We start from the raw sequence: 18559 nt of genomic DNA, 5'->3' as shown, positions 1-18559 counted from the left end.
TGTTGTTCCTCGGTTTCCTTCTTTTGTGTCCCCACCGGGCTTCTCATAGATCTCCCTCCATGCAGGCTTAGCTGGCTTAACTCTTACTGAATAGTATTTGGTCTTTCTGGCCTACTGCATGATGAAAGGAGGATTCCTTTTGGGGAGAAAGGGAAGGGGACAACATGGGAATAGTGAGGGTATTATTTTTATATTGCTCCTGACCTCATCAGCTGGAGTACTAAAGGTGAAGGAACCAGGCTAAACAGAGCACTGGCAGGTGGCAAATTCAGGTTTTGGTCTTGTTTTCTGATGTTTTTAAGTAACATAAATATGGGCTGTTCTGCAAGAAACAGTGGTCTTGCATTTCATACATCAGTCTGAGACACAGACTGGAGACATTCAGCCAGTACATGTAGGTACTGGTGTCTAAGAGCAGGCTCATATCTAACCACCACCTCTCTTAGCCTCCTTTACAGGGATTTCTTTATTTGCTGCTTTTGCCAGTGGCTGGCTGGGCTGTTGCAGCTCCAGGGAAACACTGAATATTGTCAGAAAATATGTTCTCACAATGCGTGGCAGTATCACTGTTGTGAATCCTTAGGTGGAAAAAGAACCAGAAAAGGAGGGGGGGGAAAAAGGGTTCGTGCAAACCCTGTAAACTTTCCAAGATGAAACAAGTCTGCTACCAGATGTCTGGTAGCAGACCAGATGTTATCTAAGAATAGTTCCTTTTACCTGCTTACTTTCTAACCTTTCGAAAATCCAATTACTTGCTTGGCCTTTGGATATTTCTGGTTGCTGGTCTTGGCTAATCTGGTACTTTAAACTCAGAATCATCCAGCTTCCAGATCTGCTACAGGTATCTGTTTCACCTTGGCAAATTGCATGTTCCCTGTGCTTTAACTCTCCATCTGTATAGACAAAATTAATCTTCAAGATCCAGAGGAGCTGCAAATTTAAATCTAGTATTCAGAGCTGGTCAGGTATTGTTTTGATAAAAGCCTTGTGAATTTGGGGGTAAATACAATAACTATGTCATCTGATACAAACTCACCAGAGCCACTCAAAAAACTGGCATGGGGTTGGGCAGTAAGCTGTTTTAAGCCATTTCGCATACATTAGTGCTTTTCTTGGCAGGCATGCTTTTATTTTGGTTTGAGCAGTTTCTTTCAATTTACTTCAAACTTGTTCCCAGTCAGTTTAGGCTAAGTCAAGAGAAGTCTGCTTTTAAACTGGTGCAAAAGCTGTTTGGAAAGGTTGTTTGAATGGATGATCTGTTCTGTTAAATCAGTGCTATATTTTTCATCCATAGAAACAGCAGCTATCTGGGTAAGACTTTGGCTTCGTAACCATCTTTCCTTATTGCTTACTGGTTCTATGACTGTCAAGCTCACCCTCCAACACCCTCTGTTAACACTTACTGTGATAGTTCTTATGATGGACAGAAAGTGATTTGAAAATGAAGTCATTTGTTTTGTTTGGTTCAGACTTGTTAAAGCTGGACATCCGCTGACAGATATTTTTAGGGTAACAAAGACTTTCCTGTATTTTGCCTTCTGCTTAGGATTTAACAATTCTGTAAATTGTTAAGAGGGGTGATATGAAACACAGGGTGGAATATCTGTGTTCTTTGTGACTTCATCAGCACTTCACCTGCATCTTGGGTTTGGACTGTATGCCTGTCTCTAGATCGCATTCCTCTTTCCAGTGTGGGATTTCACTTCCCTCCACTCCAATGCGCACCCCAGTTAGGGACCCTCCTGCTGGGCCCATCTGGATTTTCCTGAATTTAGGAGTTAAAGCAGCTTTCTAGATTTCTCCTAGAACAGCAGGTTAGAATCTTCCAGTTCTCTTCCAGATGCCGTTGTAACATTACCTCTCACACACGACTTTCTATCTGTTTGAGGTACTTTTTAGGGCATTGGTCAGCTTTTGATATTTGGTGGCCTCTCAGTCCAGGCCAACAGCATGGCAGCAAACTCTACCTTTAACAAAGCTGTGTTAATTCCTCCCTGTGGTGCTGGGACCTGTCACAGTACTGACTGAGCTCCAGCCTGGTAACACGGTAGCGATCCGCAATCCCTGTCAGTTTACTATGTCAGATGTTTGGCAGGCATTGATGGATTTCTGATATCTACGTGACCTTACCTCTTGGTTGCTGTTGGCATGAGTCTTTCCTTTTGCTGCACAAGTCATTACTATCTGTGTTCCTCACCTTAGGCATCCATAACAATGTCATCTAAGCGAGGTTAATTTTACTAAAGAAGCGTGCAATACTGAACCCGTGCTTGGACTGACTGATAATCTCCGCTAACTGTAGTTTGATGTTAGACCTCACCTTACTAAATGGTGTAACAGATGCTGATAGATTCTGTAGGACATATTAAATGAAAGTCCTGTCCTCCCAACTTCAGTGCTGCCCGGAGTCTTCTAACAGAAAATTTAAATTTGGACTCTTTTTTACCAATCTTTGATACATCTAGCCATGGACCTCTCTGGAAAACATACACCTTGTAGCTATTCCTAAACAATATCCATTATCCTGTTAGAGTGTGCTTTCAGATATGGGTATTGTTCCTGGAGTAAAACCATGACTTGCAGTGGTACCATTGGTGACTGTGACATCTCAGGTTCCTTCCCAGCAGAGAAATCCATCACTTTTTTTTTTGAGTGGGCATGAGGTGTGGCTGTCAATTCCTCTTCAGGGAAGGAGTACCTACATTTTCCTCAGTCGCTGCAGGAGAAGCATGGAAGGTTTTATTTAGCAGCAGAACGTCTGTTTGAGTGGTGATTCTCTTGTAAGAGTAAAGATTAAATGCATACAGATAGCGTCATCCTGGAGACACTCATTCCTAGTTCTCTTGTGCTCCTACTCCTCATCACAGGCTTTCTTTTGACTGGCACAGTAGGACAGCATATTAATACTGTTCTACCAGCATGTGCTTCTCAAGTCTGGGTCATTGTCCAGAGATGGAGCCTCTGTTAGAGGATTTTGGCCAGGTCTCTAATCTTTCTTTCACTTGGGTGTTTCCCTGGTGTGGCCCTGTGGCCAATTTCCTGGGGTGTTGCAGCTATGACATCTCTCCTTGAGCTGCATTTTCACAAAATTCTGCTTCAACAGAAAGTTGGTACAGGTGTTTAGCAAGTCAAATGAATTCAGGTTTCCTATAACAAAAAGGAAATGAGGTTCATAAGAGTCCATAAACTTTCTATTATGAAGCAATCTGTTAGCCAGCTGTCTGGTTGCAAACCACAGGTTATATTACTAACGTTGCTTCTTCCTGTCTCTCACCTCTTAAACCAAAGCTGTCCCAGTGGCCCTCCTGTGTGGTAGCTTGCTCTCTCTGGCTGCTGGCCGTGAAGGCCTACCTGAACAATCTTCCCAAAGCTGGCTGTGGGGATGGAGGATATTATTGACCCAGCTACTCGTTGCCACCCAGCTGGTAGAACTTCACCCTTCTTTCAGCACTGTTCTTCATCAGCCTCAGTGCAAAACCAGCTGCTGTGAGCTCACCTGGCTGAGGAGTTATTGTGCTTTTTTGACAGCATGGGGACTGGTGGCAAGCAGATAAAGGATGGTAATTTAATAAGTCATCTCTTTCTGTTTAACTGATCTATGCCTTGGTCTGTGCTTTGAACTCTCTTTGTACCACACTGTGGTCAGGAATTTGTCTGGAAGGTGGCATGTGCAGCATCTGCATCACAGTAATGCGCCGAAATCACTGATGGACTAGTCAAGGGAAAATGAAGAGGTGTGTTTGTGGTGTACGGTGTTCTCAGCTCCTCTGCTTCTTTGCAGAGAGTTCTTGAGAGCTGCAGGAGCTGCCTGAGCTTTCTCTGTGAGACCTTGTTGACAAGGAGCACTGAATGGCTTTTTCTGCTTGTTTCCCCTTCCTGCTGCAGAGCGAGCCAGGAGGAGGAAGCTTCGTGAAGAGCGGGCCTGGCTGCTGGCACAGGGGAAGGAGCTGCCCCCCGAGCTTTCCCACTTGGATCCCAGTTCCCCTACCAGGGAAGAGCGAAGGACCAAGGATCTGTGAGTATGCAGCTGGGTGTGCAGCACACCCGTGCAGTGAAGCCTTAGTAGGGAGGGGAGGAGAGGAGTGTGGTCATCCACAGGAATGAGGAGGGATAAGTGAGGTTGGAGAGCAGCAAGGAGTAAGCTGAGAAACACCTGGATTTGGTCCATGCGAGACAAGTGTTTGTGATGAGGCCTGTTTAACTTCATGGCACTGCATGTGGCATGGAAGGGAGGATGAGCTAAGAGGGAATGCCTTATATGTGCTAAGTCTCTGTTATTCACTGTTGTTCTTCCAATTACAGCTTTGAACTGGATGATGAGTTCACAGCCATGTACAAAGGTTAGTCCACCTGTCCCGATTTTCCTCTTTGCATGACTTCTTCAAAGCGACACAGTCCCCCAGGCGTGTGTGTAACCATCTGTCTTTTGTTGCTACCAGTTCTAGATGTGGTAAAGGCTCACAAGGACTCTTGGCCCTTCTTGGAACCCGTTGATGAGTCGTATGCTCCTAACTACTACCAGATCATTAAGGTAGGGAAAGCAGCGCAGCGTGCTTGACTGATGCTCTTTGTTGACTGGGGTGCAATTACTTGTAAGTGTTTTGAAGTTCTGTGAGCTGTGTTATCCTCACAGTCAAGCTGCAGTAATCCCTTTGGGTGTAGGAAATGCAAGAGGAGAGGCTGCCCTCAGGAGAGCAGCCTCTGCTCTGCATGCCCTCTGTGAGGAAGCTAGTAATTTATGTACCTTTGTAAGTCCCATTGCTCTTGCTGTAACTCAAGGAAAGTTTTGCTGAATTTCAGGCCCCCATGGACATCTCTAGCATGGAGAAGAAGTTGAATGGAGGTCAGTACTGCACCAAGGAAGAATTTGTGGGCGATATGAAGACCATGTTCAGGAACTGTCTTAAGTACAATGGTGAAGGCAGTGGTAAGAGCAGTAAGATGCTAAGTTCATCTATTTCCAGTGCTGAGTTAAAGCAGGCACTGATCCCTACCTACTCACCAGAACTTGATTTGTGCTTACTCTCTTTCAGGATATTTTTGAGAGGCTGGAGGAAAGCTCCTGAGTAGTAAGGCCTGGGGATTTAGCCAGGTTTTTAGCACAGTTGTCATGCTGATTGATACATGTGGCATGTCATACTAAAGGGCTCCCATGTTGACGGGTGGTGAAGGCAGAACATACAAAGAGAAGAAAGTCTGTTTCTGTACGAGCTCATTCCTTTGTGTGCTTGCATGTGTCTGTGTTCCTTTGTCTCATGATATCTAACACATTTTGAAGAACATAATGAATCTGGTCAGCCTCCAGTGTTTGTTGAATACCCCCCAAAAAAAGTGAAAAGTGAGCCACATCTGTAGCCTTTTGGATGGAAAATATATTTTTTAGGTTCCTTGGCTATTGAATGAATAGCATAAGCCCACAAACGGGAAACCCTGGGTTTAATTGCCACGCCGATTAAAATTCTGCACGTTGCTTAGGTAAGAAGTCACTCCCCATATGGTGGGTCATCGCTGCAGACCATGTCTCAACAGCACCACTTTGAAAGTGAAAACAGAGCTTCTCAGCTTGTCACTGTGGGCCCTAAGTAAAAGCATTTCTGCACTGCCAGTGGGGGAACTCTGTCGTCCAAGGAACTTTTTAGTTCAGTGGAAACAACTGGAAAGTCATTTGCTTCAAGACTGATCGACACCTCTCACCTGTATTTTCCTTCTTATACACTCCAATGAAAAGTAGGAGCCCCTCAGAGCAGAACTGTCCTGTGGGAATTGCACAGTAGTGACCGTGGTATTTGCAATAGCTTTTGTGTCATGGTCAGCAAGTGCTTTAAAAACTGTACATGGATAAATGATCTTTGCTGATTTTTTTCCTTTGTCTTGTAGCATACAGCAGAGATTTGAACCAGTCCAGCAAAAGCCTCTTGAGCAGAATCAAATAGCATTGCTGGAATTTAACGTCTCTCTTCTCAGCACTGCTGGCTAGCAGTGCAGGTCACACATCTCTGCAAGCAGAGGTGGTGTTTGCCGTAATGTAATTCTTGGTACTATTCTGGGATGTTAGGTTAATGCTGACTGTGCAAGCCATGCTGCTAATGGTACTTTGTCATGCCTGTGTGCCTGTCCTCTGGTGGGGTTACTGAACAAATCTGATGCTGCATTGCTTATTGAGTTTAAGAATATAGACCAGTCAACTAGGTAGAAACAAAAGTCTTCCTCCAAAAAAAAAAAGCAAAAAAAAAAAACAAAAAAAAAACACAACTGCAGAGAGAGATGATTTTTCTGGGGAAATGAGGAAAGTCTGATGTTGCTTAACTGTTTCTCTCTGTAAGGCTCTGTCCTTGATGTTGCTGGGTTTCTTTTGGCAGAATATACCAAGATGGCTTACAACTTGGAGAGGTGTTTCCACCGAGCAATGATGAAGCACTTCCCTGGGGAAGATGGAGACACAGATGAGGAGTTTTGGATCAGAGAAGATGGAAGGCGGGAGAAGAGGAGCCGGCGGGCTGGCCGCTCCAGCGCTGGCAATGTTTGGACTCGGTCACGAGACCCAGAGGGACCAGGCAAGAGGCAGCAGCGCCTGGAAAATGGAGGGAAACCTCCACCATATCGAGCTGCTTCGAGGGCTCCCGCCTCCTCCTCCTCTTCCTCCTCCTCCTCCTTCTCCTCGTCCTCTGCAGAGGATCCAAGTGGCAACCCCATGCAGCCTCCTCGAGAAGTGGGCCCTTCCAATGGGCGAGGTTTCCCCCGCTCGCTGCAGTACGGCGGCATGCCCAGCCCCGTGCCACATCCCGGCCAGATGGTAAGGAGCAGTTTCTGCTGTTCTTCATCGATCCTGCCTGTGGAGAGAGGCGGGGAGGGAAAAGGGAATTGAACTCTCCCCTGTGGAATCCCTACTTTGTGGCAAGGATCTCCTCCCAGAGATTGAGGGTTGGAGCTGTGGTTTCTCAAACTGAAACTTTTCAGCCCTTAAATTTAAACCAAGACAGTTCGGCCTTACCCGGTCTTTGTGTAGTTGGCTGAGGAGATAGGACTGGAAATAACACACTTTGTTAAGAGTAGCTGGAGCTAGAAGAGTAGCTACTTCTGTAACTGGAGGCTGAACTAGATCACTACCACACTAATTAGGAAAGGTCTAACAACATTTTTTGCAGGCAAGTACCCATGTGTGCTTGGGCAGTCCTGGCTCCCCCGGTTTTCTCTCTCTCCCTGGAGAGGTACCCCATTGTGCACGTAAAGCAGTCACGTTTCCTCTTTCAACCTCCAGTTTATGATGCTGAGCAAGCCAGCCTTCTTTTGTCTCAATTGTTTACAGATGCCCGGTAACTTTGTGCCATCTGCATACTACTGCATTCTGTGCCTTGATATTTATAAAAGCAGTAAACAAAACCACACACAAGGCCACCCTGGGCTGCAGCAGTGACCTCCCTTTAGCCTGATGTTTCCTCTCCGAGGGCCACCTGTTCTGCCTCTTCTATGGGCTGTTCCTCACCCATCCTTTACTGTCTTTTCCTTTTTAACCCATGATGTCTTGTGGTGTAGTGTGACAGCTGCTTTTCTGAGATCCAGGCTATTCCTCACTTTTTTAGCTGGAAAGAAAACGTTTTAGAGTGATTCTTGTGATGCAGATAGCAGCAGAAGCCAGTAGGAGAGCTGGAGCCAGCAAGTATTTTGAAAGCAATCCAGCATGGTCCCCTTTGTTCTGCTCACGTGCTCCTGTGGTTTGCTCCAGGGACGGGAATAAACCAGCGTCCCCTCCAGTTGTCTTACTTGCTTCCGAATAGCTGGGTGGTAGGTGAGTGTATCACAACCTGAGCTCAGGGATATATGATACTCTTTGGCAGGAGAGCTGTGTCATTTCATAGAAAAGCCTACAGGTTTTTCATGGCATCTCCAAAAAGCCTGTCTGTTCTGTGTGGTTCTTTTGGTCTTGGCTTACCCTCTGCTTGAAGCAGCTCTTCTGCTTTTCTGCATCTCACAAATGTGTTTATTTCTCCTTCCTGCTCCCTTCCCCGTCCCCCAGAGACCAGCTGTGCCAGGAACGTTCGGTCCCCTGCGTGGATCAGATCCAACAAAACTGTATGGCTCACCGCGAGTGCCAGAGCCCCATCCTGGAGACCCAGTTCAGCAGCACCAGCACTTTGCCATGCAGGTAAATTGTTTCATAACAATAACAATTGTTTCATAACAACAAATCACGGCACCCAGTGCCCTGCTTGTCCCCTCTGGTGTATGGGGGACTCCCTGATGGCTCCTGCGGTGGCAATGCCTCTCAGATCAACCTGCTGGCATGCCAGCATCAGTCTTTTCCCACCTCCCTCTCACTGATGTCCTTCTCTCTGCCTCCCCAGCCGGCCGTGGGACTGAGCGAGCACCGTGGGCACAGGCTGGCTGCCCCTGAGAAGCAGGTGTGTGCGGGGCCGACCCACGTCACCGGCCTCGGACCCCGTCCAGGCACCCTGCAGCTGGGGCGCGTCAGCGGCCCCCCTCCGGACGCCGTCTACCCGCCAGCCCAGTTCCAGCAGGGCTTCCTCCCTCCAAGGCACAACGGGCCTCCGGTGAGGCCGCCAGAAGGCTCGGAGGTGCCCCCTGGACATATGTACCGGCCCTACAAGTACCTGAACCGCGGGCACCCGGCCCTGTGGAATGGCAGCCACAGCACCGCCAGCCAGGGTGCCGTGGGGCCGGAGGAGAAGGCACCCATGGGGCCAGCGCCCTCGCTGCAGCCCCGCGCCATCGGCCACATGATGGAGCCCCGGGCCTTACGGCCTCCTCTGCCTCCCAGCCAGTGGACTGAGCAATCAAACTTCCTACCTCACGGGGTGCCTCCCTCAGGGTACATCAGACCACCCGGGAAAGCTGCTGGCCAGAGGATGCCGCAGCCGCCGGCCGCTCTGTTTGGGGGACCGGCTCAGGTTCAGAGAGGGTGCCAGGGTGGGGACTCAATGATGGACAGCCCAGAGATGATCGCGATGCAGCAGCTGTCTTCCCGCGTGTGCCCGCCGGGCGTGCCTTACCACCCTCGCCAGCCGCCCCCGCCGCACCTCCCCGGACCCTTTCCCCAGCTGGCTCACGCCGCCTCTGCTGGCGTGCCACCCCCAAAGCCGGTCATGGGGAATGGGAGCTCGCAGGATCAGACCATGGAGCCAGAGAGCAACCAAGGTAACTCCCCACGGCACTGACCAGAAGCCACCCAGAGGCTTCTCCCCAGTTCTTTATGCTGCTGGACCTCAGCAGAGGATGCAGCCCCGTGAATCCTTGTGCCTGTCTGCACACATCAAGGGTGCGCAAGCAGCCACAGGGAGCGAGGAGCTATGCCCTGCGTTTGTGAGTTCACATGTAGTAGGTGGGTGCTTGTGAGGAGCTGGGGAACACCACATAGTTTAGCTTTGCTGCTCCAGACTCTTGGGGTCCTGAGCTTAACTGTGCTGCAGATGCACAAAGCCTGCATCTGCAGATGTGGCTTTATTTGGATTTGCACCGTTAGAGAAGTGTGAAAGATGCTCTGACTTTCAGGCTCACTGGGGGCCATTTTAAGCACTGGCTGAAGATCAGCAACAAAAGCAGGTTCTATTCTAGAAAAGGATTAATTTTTTGTGTAAATAGTTGTGGGACACATAGTTTATACACGTCTTTTTTTTTTTTCTTCAAATTCTAAATCAGAATATATTTTCTGCTCCAGCCATCACGTAGATTTTTCTAAGATTTTTCATTTCACTGTAACCTGCCAGAGGTCCCCTCCATACCAGTTATACCTGCAAGTTATCAGTTTGCCTTTGGGTGCACGGTCTGTAAGTCTGTAATGCTTCTAGAACTCACTTGGATTTAATATAAAAATTGAATCTGCAAAGAGTTAGGTAAGGAGAGAAGACATTATGCGAAGAAATGGTTTGAATACACTTCCTTGAATATATGTCAGTATGGCTTCTCCTCTGAAATGCACATGTGCCTTCTGAGCTTAGCATCTCAAAATCTTCACAGAACAGGACTGCCAGAAAGGCACTGAAAAGTCATGTCAGTTCAGATGAGATGGCAGCGTGTCATGTATGCCACCACAAGTTTCTTTCTAGTTGAATTTCATTCATTCTAGCTGGTAAACTAGAGATTAAAAAAAAAAAAAAAAAAAAAACTTAAAACAAACCTAAAGTAGAGATCAAAAAAACCTAGAGATCAAAAACAATTTTTTTCATTAATTTTAGCTGGTAAACTAGAGATCAAAAACCTTGTATCTTTTATCGATCCCTTGTGTGCCTTGGACTACGGAAACTCTTTCCTTGTGTGGCATTGCTTAAAACTCATTATCATTTAACTGTGCTGGATATAGAACAGAGACTGCAAGAGGACGTTGAGTGATTACAGGGCAGAGTGGCCGCATCTCCAAATCACAGTTGGTTAAAATATGGCTGTGATCAGCCTCACAGTACCTTGCTATGTGGTAGTGCTTTTGCCCAGCTGTGGGCAAACAAGCTTTGTGGACCAGAAGGGGCAACACAGTGTAAAATCAAAAAAGCCCTGGCTCTTAGCTTGCTCTCATGTGGCTTCTGCAGTATTTCCCAAAGCTGCTTCTCCATGGGGCAGCTTCTGTACACACATGTCAGAGCAAACCTACATGTGCCGTGTTTCTCTGGTGGAGGTGGTTTGCAAACTGCAGTTGGAGCTGTATCTTACGGAAATCTTAAGGATTCAGTTCACATGCCTTGTCTTTACGAGAGAGGTGTGCAACGCTGGGAGTAACTTAAGAGTTCTTTCAAAAAGATCAGCCAACTTTGCAAAGTTTGGAATTGCTATGGGTCTCTGAAAGAATGGTATTGGCTGTAGGAAGGGGGACTACAGCCCCACAAAGCCCATAGTTAGCATGATGCTGTGCTCCAGCCATCTTATGAAGACGTCTGAGTAGAGGATGGGATGTTGTAGGCTTTGAGGTACTTACTTCAAAGTCTTTGATGGAAACACCTGCTCAGCTTATAAAGTCACTCCTCTTCCATTTTAATAGTTCATCAAGATAGGGTACTTTCTCCATCCAAATGTTGGAGATTTGGATGGCCCTCAGGTTTTCGCTTGGGCTTTGTGTCAGCAGCCAAAGAGGAGGGAGGCCCAGCATGACCGAGGCTGCTGTTCATGCTGTCAAAAGTAGACGGTAGGAGGTTGTTTTGGCACATCTGGCTGAGCGGGCAAGAATTCCTCTTTGGCAAATTTGCCTTGGGTGAGTGTGCCTGTGGGGTGGGGAGGGCTGACGTGCAAAACAAGACCAGCACCTGACGTTTCCCCTTTCTCTTTCCAGTGGAGCCACCGGCGGGCGTGGAGGAGAAGGCTCAGTGCATCGGCATTCCCGACGGGGCCTACGCCAAACTCCTACCTCATCCCAAGCCCCCCCTGCCCATGGAGTGCACCCGACGCGCCTTGCCCCCAGAGGAGGGGGACGGCTCCGGCATGAAGAGCGACCTGAAGGCAGGGCAGAGCAAGGGCGCCTGGCCAGCCGAGAGCGGCTACGCTGGCCCACAGGGCTGCGTGAGGGACCTGGCGCCCACCTCCGAGCGAGGAGGGCCCGTGCCCGAGAACGGGGCAGCGGGCGAGGGGCCGGCGGAGGGGAAGGGGCTGGCTGCCAGCCTGATGGAGAAGCCCCTCTGCGGCGGGGGGAAGGCTCTGCCCGAAGCGGCCGTGCCTTGCCTGGGGCAGGGCACCGGCCTCCCTGCCATGGACGCCAGCACCGTGGGGGCTGCCCCCAACCAGTTCCACCCTCTCTACATGCCTGGTCTGGAGTACCCCAATTCAGCTGCCCGGTACCACATCAACCCGGGGCTGCAAGGCTTCAGCCCGGTGATGGGCAGCAAGCCTCCCCCCGTGTCCCACCCGCAGCATTTCCCTTCGCGGGGCTTCCAGCCGAGCAACGCCCACCCCGGGGTCTTCCCCCGCTATCGGCCCCACCAGGGCATGCCCTATCCCTACCAGCCCCAGCCTCAACCTTCCTACCACCACTACCAGCGGCCGCCCTACTACGCCTGTCCGCAGGGCTACTCGGACTGGCAGAGGCCTCTGCACCCCCAGGCCAGCCCCAGTGGCCACCCGCCCCTGGCCAGACCCCCCTTCTCCGAGCGGGGGAACGTGAGCGGCTTGCAGGGCTGCGAGGCGCTGAGCGCTGCCCTGGCTTCTCCCAACCGCATGGACGTAGCGAGTGCCAAAGAGGTTTCTCCGAGCGACGGGCAGGATCTGGGGCCTGAAGATGAGAAGTCCGAGGAATCGCAGGAGCGGCCGGAGAGTCCCAAAGAGTTCCTTGATTTGGACAACCACAACGCGGCCACGAAGAGGCAAAGCTCAGTGGCAGCAGGAGAGTTCCTCTACGGAGCTCCCCCGCCCCACTTGGGCTCGGGAATGGGATTTGGGCCATCGGCTTTCCCTCCCCACGGGGTGATGCTACAGACTGGCTCTCCCTATGCATCCCGGCATCCCGCCAGCCATTTCCAACCCAGGACATACGGATCGCCCATGAATGCCCACCTGTCTCATCATCATCCAGCCTCTGGCCAGGCCAACGGCCTCTCTCAGGAGGGACCCCTGTACCGCTGCCGGGAGGAGAACATAGGTCACTTTCAGGCCTTGCTGATGGAGCAGAGAGGCAGTGGAGGTGGCATGGGGGGGCCACCCCAGGACTTGTATAGATCATCGGGGTAAGAGCGTGTTTTCTGTGAGAAGGCAAGGTGGGAGGGGGCGATGCCTGGGTAACCATGTGTGTTGGGTATTCTTGAAAGGCCCAGGCTGAAGTCGGAGGAGCTGGCAGGTAATGTGAAAGGCTAACGGGTTACTCAGACTCTTGAAGTAAGAGGTCCCTTAGACCTTCCTGGGAAACGAAAAGAGTCTTGCTGCAGCTTTTTAAAACACGTAATTTTAGCCATCATGGAAACCTGTTAGCCTCTCCTGTCCGTCTCCACACTGGTGCTTTGTTCCTCTCTGTTCCTCTTTGTTCCTCCCTTCCTCTTTGTCTCATATTTCCCTTAAAGAAAAATCAAGTCTCATTGAGATTTTGCATATTAAGTTTTATTCCCAAGTGGAAAATTTTGCTACTCCAAAAATTCCCTGTTCAGACTTCGTAAATGTGCTTCAGCTGTTACCATTTTGCGATAGTTCCAGCATGACTTGAGCAGTAAATCTTGTAAGGCAGATGTGGAGAAAAAGGACCCAAAGGACTTTTCTTCTCCTAGTGTTGAGGGGTTACAACTGTGTCATTGGGGGAGGGGGACGGGAGTCAAAGTTTGTGTTTGGGGGGTGGGGGGAAAGCCTTAAAAAAGAAGACATGCAAAATACGTACTTGTATGTGAAAGTTGTGTGTGTGCGCGTTCGGTCAAGTAGATGGGGTTTGCTCTTGATGTTCATGTGCTAAAACTCTCTCCATTCAACCTGGCTCCAGAATGCAAATGCATCAGGCTCAAGTTCCCTTCCCGAAGATGCCTACAGCAACCATGTCCCGGGAAGATTTGACGCCACAAAAACCATCAGCGTTGCCTCTGGATCAAGTAAGGGTCACCCGAGAGAGCAGAGCTCAGATGAGAGCCTTTTTTCTTAGTGACAATTAAAGGATAGAAATATTTGCCAGGAGTGGGAAGCATTGGAGGAAGCTGGGAAGTGAGCTCACTGTTAGGTAGAGGAATTGGGGATGTCTCTGTCTATAACACACAACCTGGGCTGACGTAGTGCTAGCTTTGAAGTAGTTGCATGAAATCATGAGGCTGTTCCTTCCTACAGCTGGCCGTTAAAGTCTCCAACTCTTCTTCTTCCTCTTCCAGAGCTAGTCCAAGGAAGGAAGGACCTCATGAAGACGAAAGCCACACGTGATTTGGACAAGGGGGAGGAGGGGCAGGCCTTCCTCCCAGCCTCCCCTCACCCAAGCAGCACGTAGCTTCCCGGGTCGGTGGAGCATGGTGCCACGGCGGCTTTTGTGTTGGAAACCCGGAGCGGTGCAGGGCCCCAGCCGGCCGAGCAGCTGGCTCGCCACCACAGGGCGAGCATCGCCAAACCTAGTGGCTTTCCGTGACTGGAGACTGCGTCTCGTTCAGGGTTTGAGGGATTTTTGGGGTGGGGAGGGCGGGGGTGGGGGCTGAAACTTTCATTGACTGCTAAACTCAGGTATATTTTTCAGGGTGGAAGAGGACGATGATGGAATTTTACTTGTAGTATTAACGTGTGTGTTTTGGAGCTGGATCCAGTTTACAGAATTTAACCTGTTGCCTTTTTAAATAAATTTCTGTTGTTGGTGAATGTATTGTACATAATGGGGGAGGGGGTGGGCCCAGCTTGTAGTGGGCTTAGCACTGGAGGAATCCTTAACTGTTTACAATCATATCACACTGAAATCTTTCAGGATAGGGTGAGGGTTTTGTGGGAGTGGGGAGAGGTGAGGGAACATGCAATGGATGACTTGCTGTCCTCTGCAACTGAGACACCAACTCGTAGTTGTTTGACTGACTAGCAGGGATTGCTCAGGGGCATAACGTGTCCTCCTCTTTCTCTTCTCCTCTTCCTCCTTCCCCTCTCGCCCCTGCCTCCACCCCTCTGGATCCAGGGCCTGAGTGCACTTCCAGCTCCCTGTCATTGTGGGGGAACAAGGAAACCAGGACCAGGAATTGAAACCAGGACAGGACACTCATGGCATTGTCCCCTCTGCTAGCGTAGTACCCTCCTCCCTGCCTTTCTCGTAGGAGTAAGTTAAGCTCTAGAAAACAGAAAATGGCACAAATGGTCATCTTAGACTTCTTTCAGTGAAACCAGTGCAGCTGGGTGTGGAGCAGCACCTGTCCAGCAGAACAAATGTGCAGGTCTGTACCCCTCCCTGCCTGAGGAGGGGAACCACGTCCCTCCTTTCTTTCTCTTTCCTTGCCTATTTTCACCTCTTAGCAGCAGCAAAGCAGAAACCACACCAGGATTCCTGACCGCTCTCAGTTGCCTGTGAAAGCAGGAGTATAAGGCTGTTTTGGGGGAATGGTTTGTTTGCTAGCGTGAGCTGTTTGTTGGCCAGCAGAGTTGGGCTTGGTGTTTACAAGAAGCCGGTGATTCAGAAAGCACTGATTTGAAATCAGATATTGAGGTGGAATGGCTTGGGCAGTGGGCGATGAGAGAGCCGTGTGCTTGAGCTGAGTCAGTTTACCTCTGTTGTTTTTGATGTTGTAGCAGCCAGTACAGTGGCAGCTTCCCTCAAGGGCAATACTCAGTCTGCAGGCACTTCTCACAGCAGCAGCACTGCACGGGGAGCCCCTCGACACATCAGTTCAGTAGGCATCTCTTCTGCAGCTGCTTATCCATACCTTGAAACTAGCACAGCTGAATATTCTCGGGGGAGCCGGGGTAAAGCAAGGTGGAGTTGCTGTGCTGTAAGACTGGGCAGCAAGGTCTGTTGGACCAGAGCCCTAGTGCAGGCTGGCTCTGGCTCTGGCAGGACAGCGGTGTGTGTATATTTATATATAGTTAAGAAGGACGTGCCAATGTGCCGGCCAAATTGTGCTTGCGGGAGCACAAGTGGCAGCAGAAGTGAGCACGTGAGGGCAGAGCAGCGTGCCCTTTGGTCAGCAGTACCAGCCAGGGGAAGGTTTTATTCTCCAAGCTCCTGGAGAATTTTTGACTGCTTTGTCACCTTGGATGGTGGTGTCACCCCTGTTAGCTGGATTGCACTAGCGTTCGTGGCCACACTGCCTATGTCCTGCTGTGTGTATTGACCACGTGCTGGCACAGTTGTTCGAGCAAATGGCAGGTAGCATCTGACTGAGCCATTACTCCTCCTGTCCTCAGCTTCTGGAAACACAAAAGGCCTAGAAGATGAGAAGTGGTCTTTCTTGAAAAAGAAAGAGGAAAGACTGATATATCAGTGCCACTCTTACAAATGAGCCTCAGTCCCTGTTGCTGCAGTTTTGCCTCTGACGAGCTGTGTAAAGCCAAGGCATTTTCCAAGCCTAAGAGGAGTTAAATTTCTTCATGCGAGCCCCACAAGTGTATTTATAAATTCACTTCTCCTTACTCACTGCTGCAGCTAGCCTTTGAACCACAGCTGCTCTCTGTTCAGTCCAGTGAGTTGCCTGGCTTAGCAGGCTCCTCCCCAAAGGAGGACTTCAGCTTAATGTCAACTACTTTACTAAAAGGAGATTTTTTTTCCCGTTTGTGTTCATCAGTCAGGGAACAGCTGTCACTGGTGTAATGGTATAAACTGGAATAGATAATCCTGAAGGTTGTCCTTGGAGTGAGAAGCTGGTAACTGCGCTACCCGGCCAAGAACTATGCAGTGGCTGATCTGCGTTTGTCCCAGATCCGAGGGTCTACTGCTGGCTTATCAGCTGGCACTGGGTTTTCAGAGGGGCCCCAGCTGCTGGGAAATGCAAGTCTGGATTTAGCTTTTCTTTCACTGAAGCAGTAATAGGTATTTTTGAAAAGGCATGCAAGTATAACTGCTCTTCAGGACAAAAAAAAAAAAAAAAAAAAAAAAAAAACACAAACGGGACAAATGAGAAAACTATTGCATCTCTTTTTAAGGCAATCTTTACTTCATTTTGTTAATTTTCATTACAAATGGAGGAACTGTGAAATATAGCAAATATCGCAAAGTATTCGAAATTCTGGAAATGTGAACATAGATTCTGCAAACAACCCTTGCCATACTTCAGCCTGTGTCTTCTGTATCATGGACAGCTATTCAAATATTTGAAGTGCCTTTCAGCTCAGTGTGAACTTTGTGGAACAGGAGGTTTTGAAGCTGTACAAAATGAACAAGCCAAAGCACTCTTGGTCTTCAGCTGGAACCAGCACTGAAAACACGCTTCTAGTGGTCATGGCATTTGGATGAGTACCAACCCTAGATCAAATCAGGAGGAATAAGAAAGGCAGGAATTGCTTGTGGCCTGTGCAGAGAGGGTAGTGGAGCGTTAGACAGCGATAGATAGATACTGTGAGGATCCTACGTGGAGTGTGAGACGTGAAGGTACAGTCCCTTACCTGACCTAATGGGAAACCAGGGAGGAGGTGACTTGCAGAGGGTAGATGGAACAGCAGTGAAACCGACTCCCTCCCCTTGGGAGGTTTTCTAGGTAAAAGGCTTTTGATGTAGTTGGTAATTCTTGTTAAAGCGACTAACGAGCTGCTTCTGGGAGGACACATGGTTTGTATTAGAAAAGCACTAACGTAGCGTAGGGGAAGCTATGGCTGGGCAGCAGGGACATCCTGGGGACAGGGCATGCTCAGATCAAGAGCTGCTTGTGGAACCTTAGCTCGGAGTTTCCAGACTTTCAAATGCTTTGTTTGTAAATGTTTTGTGGGTTTGGTTGTGTTTGTTTTTTTTTAGTTGGTTTTGTTTGTTTGTGATTTTGTGATGACATTGAGGCATCCCCCCAAAAATGGGAGCTCTGTCTCGCTAGGTACAATCTGAACAAACCACCCCTCAGAAAATTTGCACCCCTCAGAGCCCCCAGGGACTGGGAGCAGATAGCTAAGGTAGAACAAAAGCGAAAGTACATGGAGAGAAGCAGAAAACATGAATTTCATTGTTTATGGTTTCCTAACCTATGCTGTGCAGGCCAATTTGTAGACATTGTGAAAGAGACAGGTTTAAGGACAGATTTAGAAGAGAGGAATGGCAGCCCTTTAGGGACAGGATGGTACCTCTTTCCCCATGAGTTGGTGTAACAGTGCAGGAGAAAGGTAGCTGCGTTTTAAAATATCCTTGCTTTTGACTGTTGTATTTGCATCACTCTCTCAAATAACATTTTAACAGAATATAGAGATTCTGGGCTCTGATTGGAACCCCTCTTTCTCATCCTCCAGCGTTGTTGTAATATAATATATTACCAGTTGGACCCTTTTCAGAAAGCATATTGAGCTAGGGACTTTGCTCAGTTCCCTTACTTTTCCCATATGGAGGACGTGTTTTGCTGTAATTATGGATATCCATGTTAAACAAGGTATAATAGGAAGAGCGAATACGATGCTGAGCAAGCCAAAAGTTCCCAATATTCCCAGAGCAGCTTTGTACTTGTCTTTTGGCTTTTCAGCCTCTCGCTCTCCCCACCACCTCCGTCTTTGCAAGTGGTGTGTGGTGTTCACAGGCTCCCTGGATGCTCAATTGCCATTATAAATGCCATTGTATAAGCCTCCCCTGGGACTCTGGTGGCTTTTGACATCTTAAGCACTACAGGCCCTGGCAATTCAACTAAGTATTTTAAGCAGGTCAGTAGCTCAGGCCTCACAGTGATTTTTAGCTGCGTCCAGCAGAAGCTTGCAGTTTATGAATTCCATGGTGTGACCCACCAAACCACTTGGTAGCAGTCCAAGACACCAGTCTGCAATGAGGAGGACAAAAGAGGAAAGTAAATTTGAAGTTTCAAGGCCCAACTGGCTTGATTTGTGACTCTAAAGTACATGAAGACACTTTTCTTGGAAGAGTTTCTAATTCTTTCTTGTCTGCCAAATGCCTTTCCCGTGCAGGCTTTCTGAAGCAAATCTCCTGTGTATATTTTTGTAAGTGTGGTTTCTCAGGGTCTTGGAGAGCTATCAGCTTGATGTCTTATCTGAAAGCTAGTCACAGAGGCTGTCTTTCATT

General features: G+C 48.8%; 1 protein-coding gene across 2 annotated transcripts in view; it reads left to right on the top strand.

The window, feature by feature from the left end:
* CECR2 (CECR2 histone acetyl-lysine reader) overlaps positions 1 to 14034 on the top strand; it is a 92799-nt gene extending 78765 nt beyond the window's left edge. For both annotated transcript variants that reach the window (XM_084282193.1, XM_084282192.1), the window contains 10 exons: positions 3886 to 4015; positions 4303 to 4340; positions 4440 to 4531; positions 4801 to 4927; positions 6360 to 6793; positions 8015 to 8143; positions 8343 to 9153; positions 11273 to 12656; positions 13394 to 13499; positions 13770 to 14034. In XM_084282193.1, the coding sequence (XP_084138319.1) occupies positions 3886 to 4015; positions 4303 to 4340; positions 4440 to 4531; positions 4801 to 4927; positions 6360 to 6793; positions 8015 to 8143; positions 8343 to 9153; positions 11273 to 12656; positions 13394 to 13499; positions 13770 to 13775 (3257 nt within the window). In that variant the 3' untranslated portion in view covers positions 13776 to 14034. The remainder of the gene's footprint in view (positions 1 to 3885; positions 4016 to 4302; positions 4341 to 4439; positions 4532 to 4800; positions 4928 to 6359; positions 6794 to 8014; positions 8144 to 8342; positions 9154 to 11272; positions 12657 to 13393; positions 13500 to 13769) is intronic.
* The last annotated feature ends 4525 nt before the right edge of the window (positions 14035 to 18559 follow it).

Source organism: Netta rufina (genome assembly GCF_964035555.1).
Source record: "Netta rufina genome assembly, chromosome: 1".
In the NCBI taxonomy this organism is placed as follows: Eukaryota; Metazoa; Chordata; class Aves; order Anseriformes; family Anatidae; genus Netta; species Netta rufina.
This window is presented reverse-complemented; position numbering and strand designations above follow the sequence as displayed.